This window comes from Microtus oregoni, unplaced genomic scaffold, assembly GCF_018167655.1.
Source record: "Microtus oregoni isolate MIOR12 unplaced genomic scaffold, Mior012 000015F_ref0000493, whole genome shotgun sequence".
Classification (NCBI taxonomy): Eukaryota; Metazoa; Chordata; class Mammalia; order Rodentia; family Cricetidae; genus Microtus; species Microtus oregoni.
This window is the reverse complement of record NW_024543074.1, coordinates 25,576,261-25,589,068: the sequence shown is the minus strand read 5'-3', so window position 1 is coordinate 25,589,068 and position 12,808 is coordinate 25,576,261. Positions and strand designations below refer to the sequence as shown.

The window sequence follows — 12,808 nt, the reverse complement described above, 5'->3', positions numbered from 1 at the left end:
AAAGTAGTATAGATGGATTATATGGTCTTTTTGTGTTTTTTGTTTGTTTGTTTTTGTTTTTTTGAGACAGGGTTTCTCTGTAGCTTTGGAGCCTGGCCTGGAACTTGCTCTATAGATTGGTCTGACCTTAAACTCACAGAGATCCGCCTGTCTCTGCCTCCCAAGACAGAGTGCTTGGATTAAAGGCATACGCCAACACTACCCAGCAGGTTATATGGTCTTTTTATTGTAAATTTAAGGCCAATCTGGGCTACGGGAGACTCTGACTCAAAAAACAAATCCAAAATCAAGTAGTCAATATTATCTTTCCACTCACAAGAATCTATTCTATTAACTTTCAGATGACAAAAAGGAACTTGGAGCAGCCAGAAGAAGTCAATATTATATGAAATATGGAAATCCCAATTATGGAGGCATGAAAGGAATTCTTAGCAATTCATGGTGAGTCAAAAACTGTAAAATATAATGACTGTCTTAATGCTTTTATTAGCATATATTAATTGCACATAATAGGCTTTATTATGACATCCATGTACGTGTATATAATGTATTTTGATAGTTTGATTTTGGTCTCCCCTGTCCCTACCCATTCCTTTTCCAACTAGCTCCCTTCTACTTTGATGTCTCTCTTTGGTGTGTGAGTGACCCATGAGTTTCATTAGAGCTTTTTACAGGAGCATGGCTTTCTTAGCAGTAGTCACTGAAGGAGATCTTTCCCTCCCCACTCAACTACAAACTGCATATAAATTGTGGTGTCCTGTGAGTCCCTCCCCATAATAATAGGAATTGATGAACTCAGTCTTGTGTAGGTTTTGTGCAGGCAGTCACAGCTGTGAGTTTCAGAGTGTGGCAATCTGCCATAAGCAAGAACTCAGTGTTCCACCCCACTTCACTCTTCTCCCGCTCTTACATTCTTTCTGGCCCTTCTTCCACAGTGTTTCTTGAGACTTGGAAAGGATGGTATAGATGTCCCATTTTGGTTAGGCATTCAAGAGTCTTGTAGTCTCAATACTTTTTGTCAGTTTTAAGTCTCTGTCTTCACTGGTGACCACTGCAAAATGTTTTGTTTTGGTTTTAGTTTTCTGAAACAGTGTCTCATGTCCAGGCAAGTCTCAAACTCTTATGTAGCCAGGCAGGACCTTGGGCTCCTGATCCTCTTGCCTCTACCTCCCAAGTGCTGGCTTAAAATGACAATAATTTGAACACTACTTCAGCTGTTTTTCCTCCTTCAGTTGGTGTTCTGTGGCGGAATGTCAGAACATCCTGTGGACTGAAGGAAAGTGAGGGAAGCACTCACGATTCTTAGTTGTAGCAAATGGTGTGAGAACGCTGCTTCGGCACCTAACGCTGTGCCATTGTGGAGCTGGAATGAAGTGGATTTCAGCATCCTTCTTATTGGTTTCTGATGGTGTGCTTATTTTGGCAATATTGCAGGAAGCGAAGATATCATTCCCGTCGCATTCAGCGGGATGTGATCAAGAAGAGAGCCCTGATTGGGGATGACGTTGGCTTGACGTCGTATAAACACCGACATTCCGGTAGTTGCCTGCTCAGCTCTTGGGTAGACAAACACATGTTTGGCTCTCGAAATCGTATTTTTATTCTTAACACAATCTTTTAAGGTTCCAAACTTTATTATTCTCTCTTCTTTGCCCTCACCCTCTGCCAACATAGAGGAAAGTAAGTCAAATCATGATTAATTTTGAATTGCCCATGCAAGAGGTCACATGATTTTCTATAACGGTTCTAACAAAAAGACCATACGTTACAGAGAGAAAATTAAAATAAAATTTCTTAGGAACTTAATTTTTCTACTATTAATATCAACAACTGCATGAACAAACCTTATCAGATGAACTGAATTTATTTTCTTTTCTGGTAATGTGAGGAGTTGAGTGTTTTTACACATTGTTTTTTGCATATGAATGCTACTAAAACATGGGACATTATGACTTGAGTTTTTTTTCTTTCTCTCTTGTATGTTTATTATAAAGGAACCATTTTCATTATGATTTCTAGAAGATTCACTTTTATTTTGAACTTGTGTACAGTCTTCTGCATGCTTTATAGAACTATGTATGTCAGCAGCACAGTGTGCACACTTTTGGCTGATGGGTGTGTGCAGAATTGTATCTTTGAGATGTGCGTGTTAGAGATGCACACATTTTCTGTCACACTCTTCCACATATTGTCAGCTGCGCCTGTGCCACGTGACTTTAATTCCAGCACTCAGGAGGCAGAGGCCAGTGGATCTCTCTGAGTTCCAGGTCAGCCAGGGCTATACAGAGAAAACCTGACTCAAAAAACAAAGATAGTTTTGTAACCTATTCTTTATTCTAAGGAATTAGAAAGTAAATTACCCCTAATTCAAGTATCCTAATACAGTAACTGATTTCATTTTTCACTTATTTGATTCATCTATTTTCATAAAATTATAATTATTATAGGTATACTTTATATTTGCTTTTTCCAGTTACCACAAACATTATTCATATTTCTTTTTGAAAAGGATTTTATTTTAATTATATGAGGATGAGAAGATTGGTTTGTATAGTACCTGTGGAGGCTAGGAGAGAGTGTCAGATTCCTTTGGAGCTGGAGTTACAAGCCATCCACTCTGGGAACCAAACTCTGGTTCTCTGCAAGAGGAGTGTGCACTCTTACCAACTGAGCCATCTTTCTAGACCAAGAGCCCATAAGCTTTAGAGTTAGTGTTGATTTTTTTAAAGATTTATTTATTATATATGTGACATTCTGCCTCCATGTATGTCTGTGGGACAGAAAAGGGCACCAGATCTCATCACAGATGGTTATGAGCTAAAATGTGGTTGCTGGGAATTGAACTCAGGACCTCTAGAAGAGCAGCTAGTGCTCTTAACCTAAGCTATCTCTCCAGTCCGTAATGTTGATTTTTATTATTGAGGACTATTACATGGCATGAAGTTACACTGAACGTTGAATTAGTGAACTGTACAAAACATCGGATCACACTATTTTCATCAACTAATCAGTGTGTAATATTGCTGTGCCCATTTTTCTATTTAAAGACAGCTGATTTAATATGCACTATTAATTAATTGGCATTGAATTAACAGCTGACAGCGTGTAACCCATGCCTGAATAAGGCTTATGTAGTGTTGGTGTTTTCTTCATGAGGTGGACCACCATCCTTTTACTAAACAACACTTCACTCACTGTATTTAATGGGACTTTCTTTCTTCTTCTTCTTTTCTTCTTCTTTTTTTTTTTTTTTTTTTTTTTTTTTGTGAGACAGAGTCTCTTTCTGTAGCCCTTGTGTCTGGAACACAACGTGTTCAGACTGGCCTTGAACTCTCAGAGATCCACCTGCCTCTGCCTCTCAATACTGGGATCAAAGGCATAAACCACCATTTACAGCTCAGGGATCATTTTATTTGTTTGTTTGTTTATTGGTTTTTTGAGATAGAGTTTCTCTACATAGCTTTGGAGCCTGTTCTGGAACACGTTCTGAGACCATGCTGGCCTCAAACTCACAGAGATCCACCTGTCTCTGCCTCCCAAGTGCTGGAATTAAAGGTATGTGCCAATACTGCCCAGCAGGGACATTTTTGAGCAGTAAAATTATCAAGAGAAAGCACAAAAAGTGAAAACATAGCGGTTAATAAATTGAAAAGGACCTTGCTTATAGTATGAGTCATGAATAAGAAGGTGGTTTTGCTGTTGCCTTGGTTAGGAAGAAGCACTTAGTTTTCTATCAGTCTGCATGTGTTCTTGACAGTACCTTGAGTGTTGATTTAGGAGCCACAAATAAATCTGACAGATTTATAAATATAAAACTCAAAAAATGAAGATTGTTCATATTGTACATGAGTTTATACTACTGCATTCATGTTTTATCCAGTCTCTTGGATAAATAAGTAAGAGTAAGAATCGCTTCCAGTTGGCACTTTTACAGATGGTAAATACTCCAGTACAGTTTCGGAGGTCATAGTCTTTTCTTCTACCTATGTAGAGTAGAAATCATACTTGTTAGTTTAGCCTTAAATTTAGTTCTTTCTAACCTTTGGGTTAAATTTCTTCAGGATTAGTGAATGTTCCCGAGGAACCCATTGAAGAAGAGGAAGAGGAAGAAGAGGACCAAGACATGGATGCAGATGACAGGGTCGTGGTGGAGTACCATGAGGAACTCCCTACTCTCAAGCAGCCCCGTGAGCGGAGCGTGTCTAGGCGGTCCAGTGCGAGCAGCTCAGACTCAGATGAGATGGACTATGATCTAGAACTGAAGATGATTTCCACTCCCTCCCCAAAGAAAAGCATGAAGATGACCATGTATGCAGATGAAGTGGAATCTCAGTTGAAAAGTATTAGGTAAAATACTTTTTTTGTTTGTTTTTTTGAGACAGGGTTTCTCTGTGCAGCCCTGGCTGTCCTGGGACTCACAGAGATCCACCTGCCTCTGCCTCCCAAGTACTGGGATTAAAGGTGTGTGCTACCACCTCCCAACTAATACTTTTCCTCTTTTTAATGATGTTAACTTTAAATTAAATTTACTTATTTATTTATTTTGGAAATACTAATGATTGAACAGAAGACCTCTTGTGTACATACTGCTAGGCAAAGCACTCTCCCACTGAGATATATTCTTACTCTGTAGTTTGATTTTTTTTAATATTTATTTTTGTTTTATAAGTGTTTTGCCTCCCAAATATCTATGTACCATATTCATGCAATGCCCTTGAAGGTCAGAAAAGGCCATCAAATCCCCAGGAACCGGAGTTACACATGGTTGTAAGCTGCCATGTGAGTGCTGAAGTTCAAATCCAGGTCCTTTGGAAAAGCAGCCGATGTTCTTTTTTTTTTAAATCCTTTTTTTAGGGCTGGAGAGATGGCTCAGAGGTTAAGAGCACTGACTGCTCTTCCAGAGGTCCTGAGTTCAATTCCCAGCAACCATGGTGGCTCACAGCCATCTATAATGAGATCTGGTGCCCTCTTCTGGCCTACAAGCATACATGGAAGAAATGTTGTATACATAATAAATAAATAAATAAATCTTTTTAAAAAATCCTTTTTTTAAAGATTTATTTATTAAGCATACAATGTACTGCTGGCAAGGAAGGCACCAGGTCTCATTACATTACAGATGGTTGTGAGCCACCATGTGGTTGCTGGGAATTGAACTCGGGACCTCTGGAAGAGCAGCCAGTGTTTTTACCCTCTGAGCCATTTCTCCAGCCCGCAGCTGATGTTCTTAACTGCTGAGCCATCATCTCTCTAGCCCCACAATTTGATTTTTAAGTGCAAATTACAAATGCAGTCTCTCTTCATGTTGCAACCATTTTTACCCTAATTTTTATTCCTTTATTAGTATTTGATGGAGGCATCCAATTTTTTCTCTATATAAGTAATAGTTGTTGCATAGACAGTATAAAAAGTGAAAACCACTTTTATTTCCAGACATCTGTTATTTCTTCCATCATATGTAGTACATTGTTTAACACTATTATCATTTATTTAACTACTTATAAAATTTATTATTTTAATTTTTTATCATGTGTGACTATGCCACAGTCCATGTGTGTTGGTCATAGGACACCTTGTGGAGTTGGTTCTCTTCTACTGTGTGGTTCTGAATATTGAACATAAGTGCTCAGACTTGGAAGGAAGTACGCCTACCTGCAGAGCTATCTTGCTGGTCCTATTTATTTTTTATTTATTTATTTATTTTGAGATTGAGTTTCAGTGCATAGCTCTGGCTTTGTGTTTTCATTCTCTTCCCCAGCCTCCTGAGTGCTGGGATTACAGGAATACTCCACCACAACTAATCCCTTTTAATAGTTAATGACGTTTCTGTTAATACTGTGTTAGCTAAATAGATTCCTCAAAGTCTGCCTTGTTATAGGAAATAATACATGTGTTTTAAATTCTATATGTGTTGCTAGATACATGTGTTTAAGATACATGTGTTGCCAGGTGGAGGTAGCACACGCCTTTGATCCCAGCACTTGGGAGGCAGGAGGAGGCTGATCTCTGTGAGTTCAAGGCCAGCCAGGTAGGTCTACAGAGCAAGTTCTAGGACAGCCAGGTCTACACCTGTCTCAAAAAAAATCAAAAGAAAAAGAAAAATGCATGTATTTAAAAATCTGTATGTGTTGCTAGAGTTTCCTTTCTAGGGCCTTGTCCACATTACTGCCTGTGACTCACACTTTTACTGGGTTTAGAAACTATTGTTCGTCCTAATTTTTATGGACCTCTGAACAGAGAACATAGTTATTTTAATGAGCTGATTCAATAAGTATAGATTTTATTTAAAGTTTCTGCAATTTTGAGACAGTATCTCACTAAACCAAGTAGGCTGGATATAAATGTGCTATGTAACATAGACAGGATGTGAATCTGTGATCATCCTCTGTTCTGCCTTAGTCTCCCAAGTAACTGAGCTTGCAGCCTGCACCACCAGGCCTGGGCTTCCTGAGGTACTTGCTGATAGGAAGAAAAGGGGCTTCTAGTGTTGATTTGTGTGGCCTTGTTCACATCTCTGTGTTCAGTTTTCATAGAACTACCTAATAGAAAATTGTAGCAGAATAATGCTCTCATAGTAGGATGGTCTGCAGACAGAGAAGTCTCTTCTTTACAGAAGGGGGTTATAGACTAGCATCCAGATTGCACCTGGGTGAGCAGAGTTCCAGCCTCTGCAAGCATCTGTCTTATGTTTGTCTGCCCTTGGAGACCGTGACCATTAGTTTTGTGTTCTGTGGTAAAGTATCCAGGCACCATGTGGAAATCACCCTGCTGTCATCACCGTCTCTTCACAGCGTGTTGATCCTGTTCTGAGTGAGCTATTATCAGTGCTCTTGTAAGGGAATAGTGTCATCTCAGGTTGAGTTTCTCTGAAGGAGGAGACTTTGCTTGTACTTTGTCTCACAGTTGAAGTTGGTTACTTGTATTCTCCCTGCTTTTTTTTTTTTTTTTTTTTTTTAACTTACAGGAACTCTATGAGGGCAGATAGTGTATCGACCAGCAACATAAAAAATCGAATCGGTAACAAATTGCTACCTGAGAAATTTGCAGATGTCCGACATCTCTTAGATGAAAAGCGTCAGCACTCGTGTCCACGACCGGCGGTTGGCAGCAGCACCAAACCAGGTACTGTTCTTTCTTCACGCTCAGTCTTCCTTCTTAAAAGCCCTCCAGTGGCCAGCCAGGCCTGGCCACCAAACTACTGTAACAGTTGTAATGGCCGGTTTCCTGCCTCTCAGGATGCAGGTAGCCAGGTTCCGCCCTATAGAGATAAAAAAGCTCAAGATTGGGCCACAGAATCCCACCAATTCCAGGCCACCCTGGAAAGTTCCATTCCTACAAGAAATTCTATATAGAGCCTGCCTCCTGCTCAGTTCTTTGCTGCTTCTCTCCCAAGCAGAGACAGCCACCCTCCTATGTCTTTCCCAATAAATCTCTTGTGTGAGGTTTGTTGTGCAGTGTGACTTTGTGGTAGTCCTAGGCTTCTGACTGCCGGGATACCTTTCCCCTCCGAGGTGTAATGCTCTGAGCTTCCAAAAGCAGGTGGGCTCAAGGTAGGCTCTTCTGATTTAATTGTTCTCATTGTGTTTAGCTAAATCTTTAGCGAGGCATTGGATTCATGAGAACATAAATAAAAATCAGATTTTGGCAAAACTAGCTTTTAGTACTTTTGTCTGAAGTAATAGATAATATTAAATAATACATAGTATTATTTCCCTGGTATATTTTATACCTTAAACCAATAAAGTTAAATTATATGGTGAGATACACGGTTGAGTGTGAACTAGATTGTATATGTGCGTAAACTCTGATAGAACAGTGTGTGGGTGTGCTTGTGGCTACTAGTCTAGCATGTGCAAGTCACTTGCCATAGATCTGCGGAGAGAATTGGAGAAGGCTTTTGGAGAAAATAGCTTTAGATCTTGGTCTTGGGAGGGGATTGAATGCAGTTGATAAACTATCTTTCAAGGTGGGGAATAATCTGATTCTTATTTTAAAAAGATGATTTTGGAGGACTAGAATGTAGTGGGCATAAAAAACAAGACAATAAGGGCAGAACTTTCCCAGGGATGGTGAAGACAGGCTGAGAATGGAACCTTGGGAGGAGGAAAGATGAAGAGAAACCAAGAAGGAGGCTCAGCATGAGCTCTGCAGGGGGGCTTACATGGGGGGGCTACATAAGATGTCAGAGCTGACTCAAGGCTCGAGGCCGATGAATATGTGGCTGCTATCTGTTAGTGGAAACCTCAGGTTCAGCAGCTTTTTGACAGACTTGGAGGAGAAACGCATTTAGTTTAGGACATGGTTCCTTTATCCTTGGCCTGTTGCCAGACTCATTATACTTGTTGGTTAAATGTATTAAGTTTATTGAGAATGACTCGTATGTCCAAGGATTGTGGGGAGCTTGCAGTATTGTTAGCTGAAAAATCTGTTATGTTATTTAGTTTTGCTTGGTTCTGCCAAAAAAGAAAAAAGAAAGAAAACTTGCTTCAAACAATCAGCTGATAGCCTCTGCATCCAAGCTTTAAGTTTTCCTAAGAGAAGCAAGATCAATTATGAACAGAACTGGCTTTAGAAGCCTTCTCATGCCAGAACTTGTGCCTTCACTGTGGGAGATCTGGGGTCAGGTCTTTAGTTTTTTTGTCAGCCTGAAATAAGTTAGAGTCATTTTGGGAGAAGGAACTTCAACTGAGAAAATGCTCCCACCAGAGTAGCTTGTGGGCAAGCCTGTGGTGCGCTTTCTTTATTAATAGTTGATATAGGAGGGCCCAGCTCACTGTGGGCAGTACTGCCCCTGGGCTGGTGTTATAAGAAAGCAGGTGGGATAAGAAAGCAGGATGAGCGAGCCAGTAAATAGCACTCCTCAATGGCCCCTTAATCAGTTCCTACCTCCAGGCTTCTTCCCTGCTTGCGTTCTTGCCCTCACTGCTTTTGATAATGAATTGTTAAATTAAGTGTGAGTGACATGAACCCTTTCTTCTCCCAGATGCTTTTGATTATGTTTTATAACAACAATAGAAACTATAGCTAAGACAAAATTCCTAGGTGGTTGGTACTTTTATAGTAAAACACACGTGCTTGGTAACAGGTATACTTTTTCTCTTTTTTCAGATATTCGCCAACGGTTAGGAAAAAGACCGTATTCTCCAGAAAAGGCTTTTAGTAGTAATCAAGTGGTTCGGAGAGAACCGTCTTCGGATGTACATAGTAGGCTAGGTGTTCCCAGGCAAGATGTTAAAGGCCTCTACTCTGATACTCGGGAAAGGAAATCAGGTGAGCAACACTTCACACTGGTGGGCAGAAAGGAATGGAGAGCGGTGGTTGTAAGAAGTGGAGACAGTGCCTATTTCTCTGCAGTTAGCATAACTGCTTTTGTTGGCATCAGCGTCATACCTACAGGAAGCTTAGAAAGGAGAAGAGGGAACACGTCCTTGTGTATCAGACTTTGGTTTTTTTTTTTTTAAGATTTACTTATTTTTTTTTTTTGTATGGTGTTCTTTCTGCATGTATGCCTACATGCCAGAAGAGGGCACCAGATCTCATTACAGATGGTTGTGAGCCATTATGTGGTTGCTTGTAATTGAACTCAGGACCTCTGAAAGAGCAGCCAGTGTTCTTACCCTCTGAGCCATCTCTCCAGCCCTCTTATAACTTATTTTAACAAGTTTTTCTTCATCTATGTTTTGCCTCGGGGCTTTTTACCTTTCTTTCATTCTGTATGTCCTTTTGTCTCTCTCTTTCTCTTTCTCTTGTTTTTTTCCTGAGCCTAGATTCCTATTCTCTCTGCCTGACAGCCCCACCTATCCTTCTACTGCTTAGCTATTGGCCGATCAGCTTTTTATTGGACCAATCAGTAGGCAGGCAAAGCAACACATTTTTACATCTTAAACAAATGCAGCATAAACAAATGTAAGACACCTTTACGTAGTTAAATATTCTGCAACATAAATAAATATAACACATCTTTATATAGTTAAAGTAATATTTCACAACACCCTTGCTTCTTTTTATTTTTACATTATTTACTTTGTCCACACATATATCTAGTTCTCTTTGTGTAGCGTTTTTCCATAGTAATTCTTCCATGATTACCTTACTCTTTATAAATAAAACTTAATTGCTTTGGAGTGTATCTATGCCACTTTTATTTGTTGTTCTATTTTAATAAAACACTCCCCTTTTTTGATATTTTATGTTTTGCTTGCATGTTTGTCTCTGTACCGTGCATATGTCTGGTGCCCTTGGAGGCTGGAAGAGGGCATTAGATCCCCTGGAACTGGAGTTATGGATTATTGTATGGTGCCGTGTGGGTATTCAGAATCTAACCAGATCTTCTGCAAGGCCAAGAGCTCTTAATGGCTGAGCCATTTCTTCAGTTCAATAAAACTCTTTAAAAATTAAAAGTCAGCTAAAAGCCTGAAAATCGTCTAAACTAGACCCTTCAGTTTGCAGAATGTTAGAGCTTGCAGTTCCTAGTAGACTGGGATGGTATGAGCATGGGACAAGATGCTTCTCACCAGGAGAGGGACAAATATATCAGGGAAGTCTAAGGTGATTGTCCTATGCTCGGTGTGGGACCACCTGTTTTGAGCCTCTTTCACTGAGTCACAAACTGTCCACTTGCACACTGGTGCCAACTGCCTCTGCTGATGTTTTCTGCATGGCAGGTGTTGGCAGTACACCTGCTTCCTCGGGATTTTCTGGTGCTCAGCATTGACTGCCAAACTGAGGTGTCTTCTCACCCCAACAGGTGGTTTATGGACTCGCTTAGGATCTACACCCAAGACCAAAGAAAAGAACATGAAGAAAGTAGATCACAGGCCGTCTGGTGCTGAGGAAGATGACTCAGAGCTTCAGAGGGCATGGGGTGCTTTGATTAAGGAGAAAGAACAATCTCGCCAGAAAAAAAGTCGGCTAGATAGCTTGCCGTCGCTCCAGATTGAAGTCAGCCGGGAAAGTAGCTCTGGTTCAGAAGCAGAGTCCTGATGCCCTGGCCTTGGCAGCTGTCCTCAGACCTGACATTCTGAGGGTGGGGCACACAGTAGAAACAGCTGGCTCCCTTCCCTCCTGCCTGCACCCTGAACTCTTGCTGTCCCAGTAGGACAGTTTTGGAGTGTAATGAGTGTTGAAGGGCGTCTCTGCTTGTGCTGCAGAGCTACAGTTCTGGGCCCTCAAGTCTTCTCCCCACCACCCCACAAGCTTTACCCTCGGAGAAAAAGGCAACCCTCCAGATTTTGTAGACGTTTTCTTAATATTTTTAACATTGTGTCTTTTAAAAGAAATGTTTTACATGGTTCATCCAAAGAGCAGAGAACTTCTCACTGTTGCCTTGGCTCTGACAGCTCTTGCCAGCACCCTTTTCCCAAGAAAAGTCAGTTCCCAGGTGCTTATTGGACAGTCTTTGGGGGAAGATGAGGGAAGCTGCCTGCCCAGCCTTCCAGGACCTTAGTGTGGGGGCTGAATCTTATAGACCTGACCTGGCTGCGTCTGCCCTCCCTGATAGATAGACATGTAGCAGCAATGGCTTCCATTCCTCCCTGAGGAGTTTCTGTTAGGTCCTTTATTGGCTATGAGCCTGATGTGAAGGTCAAGGTAGTACTGTGGGACTTCTAGGGACAGGCAGCTCTGGCTTCTGAATTTGAAGATGATTTATGTGCTTAGGGATGGGGTCTTGGGTTAATGTTGAACAATTTCTAAGTCTGTATTATGTTCAAAAACTATTAATGACTTAAAAGTTTAAATTTTTAATTTTTATATGTGGATATTCCTCCTGTTGGCTACAGGGGAAGCTCAAGTGGTGTCTCTTGTGTTGTTAAATATACACATTATATACTTTGGAAGAAGGCAAAGAGAAGAGTCTTTATTTTAAATGATACTAAATGTATGGTCTGTTGTACATGAATTCAACTTGCTTTGTGGCCACTGTAGGAAAAACTGTCCATCTGCAATGGACTCTTCTTGTTCATTACAGCTTTTCTAAAAGGCATGGGTTGATAATTCATTCTTTTGTCTCTGACTTGTCACTGAAGACGTATTCAAAACTAGCAAATAAGATAGTAGTTTCAGAAATTTTTAGTTTATTTTTAGTCTTCTTTCAAATTCTTTTACCATGGAAAGTCAGTTGATTATTCGGCCTTTCATCTCACTTTTAGTTTGCAGTATTTAATACTGTATTCCTCTGCAGGTGTAAAACTGATGTTTCACTTAAGCACATTAGAATCTTGGAGTTCGAGATGATGGTGAGCCACTGTCACTTTGGGATGTCACGCTCTTCACGTGCCTGGGTTGTTCTCATCCATAGAGCACTTGACTTGTGGTTGAGCACATGTCCCATTGGTGGTTGACTACATTGTGAATGAACAGTGTCATAAGAAAAGAAGCAGAAAGGCTTAAGAACTGTAGTTGTAACAAACCTGTGTCATATGTATTATTTGGTTAACCTCCCCCCATATAACCAAAATTGTTTGGCTTCTGTGTATCCCAGAAAGAGGTAGCTTTGATTTCTCTGCTAGTTCAGACCTAAGGCCGCTAAGGTTTCTAAGCTTCTCTGGTCCTGTGTGGCTCACAGCTCACAGTCATGTTCTTAGAGGTTCAGACTTGGTAGAATGAAAAGAAAAAGGGCAGACCTGGATGCCAACCCGGACCCTGCCCAGTGGTCCTGAGCTTTCCTTTCCCCATGAAGCAAGTAAATGGTCTGGTGCAGTTTCTGGCTTTGTTGATATCTACTTGATATTTTGTTATTCTTGAAGCCATGTCTGCAGCATGTTTTCCGTTGAGGTGGCCAGTGTGTCAGGAAGACAGGGCAGGTATG

At 40.6% G+C, this 12,808-nt stretch overlaps 1 protein-coding gene across 1 annotated transcript in view; it reads left to right on the top strand.

Moving 5' to 3' along the window:
• Ncbp3 (nuclear cap binding subunit 3) overlaps positions 1 to 12,215 on the top strand; it is a 34,337-nt gene extending 22,122 nt beyond the window's left edge. The window contains exons 8-13 of the mRNA XM_041664485.1: positions 342 to 441; positions 1,435 to 1,538; positions 4,062 to 4,347; positions 6,965 to 7,122; positions 9,109 to 9,270; positions 10,748 to 12,215. Coding sequence (XP_041520419.1) covers positions 342 to 441; positions 1,435 to 1,538; positions 4,062 to 4,347; positions 6,965 to 7,122; positions 9,109 to 9,270; positions 10,748 to 10,983 — 1,046 coding nt within the window. The 3' untranslated portion in view covers positions 10,984 to 12,215. The remainder of the gene's footprint in view (positions 1 to 341; positions 442 to 1,434; positions 1,539 to 4,061; positions 4,348 to 6,964; positions 7,123 to 9,108; positions 9,271 to 10,747) is intronic.
• Positions 12,216 to 12,808: the final 593 nt, after the last annotated feature.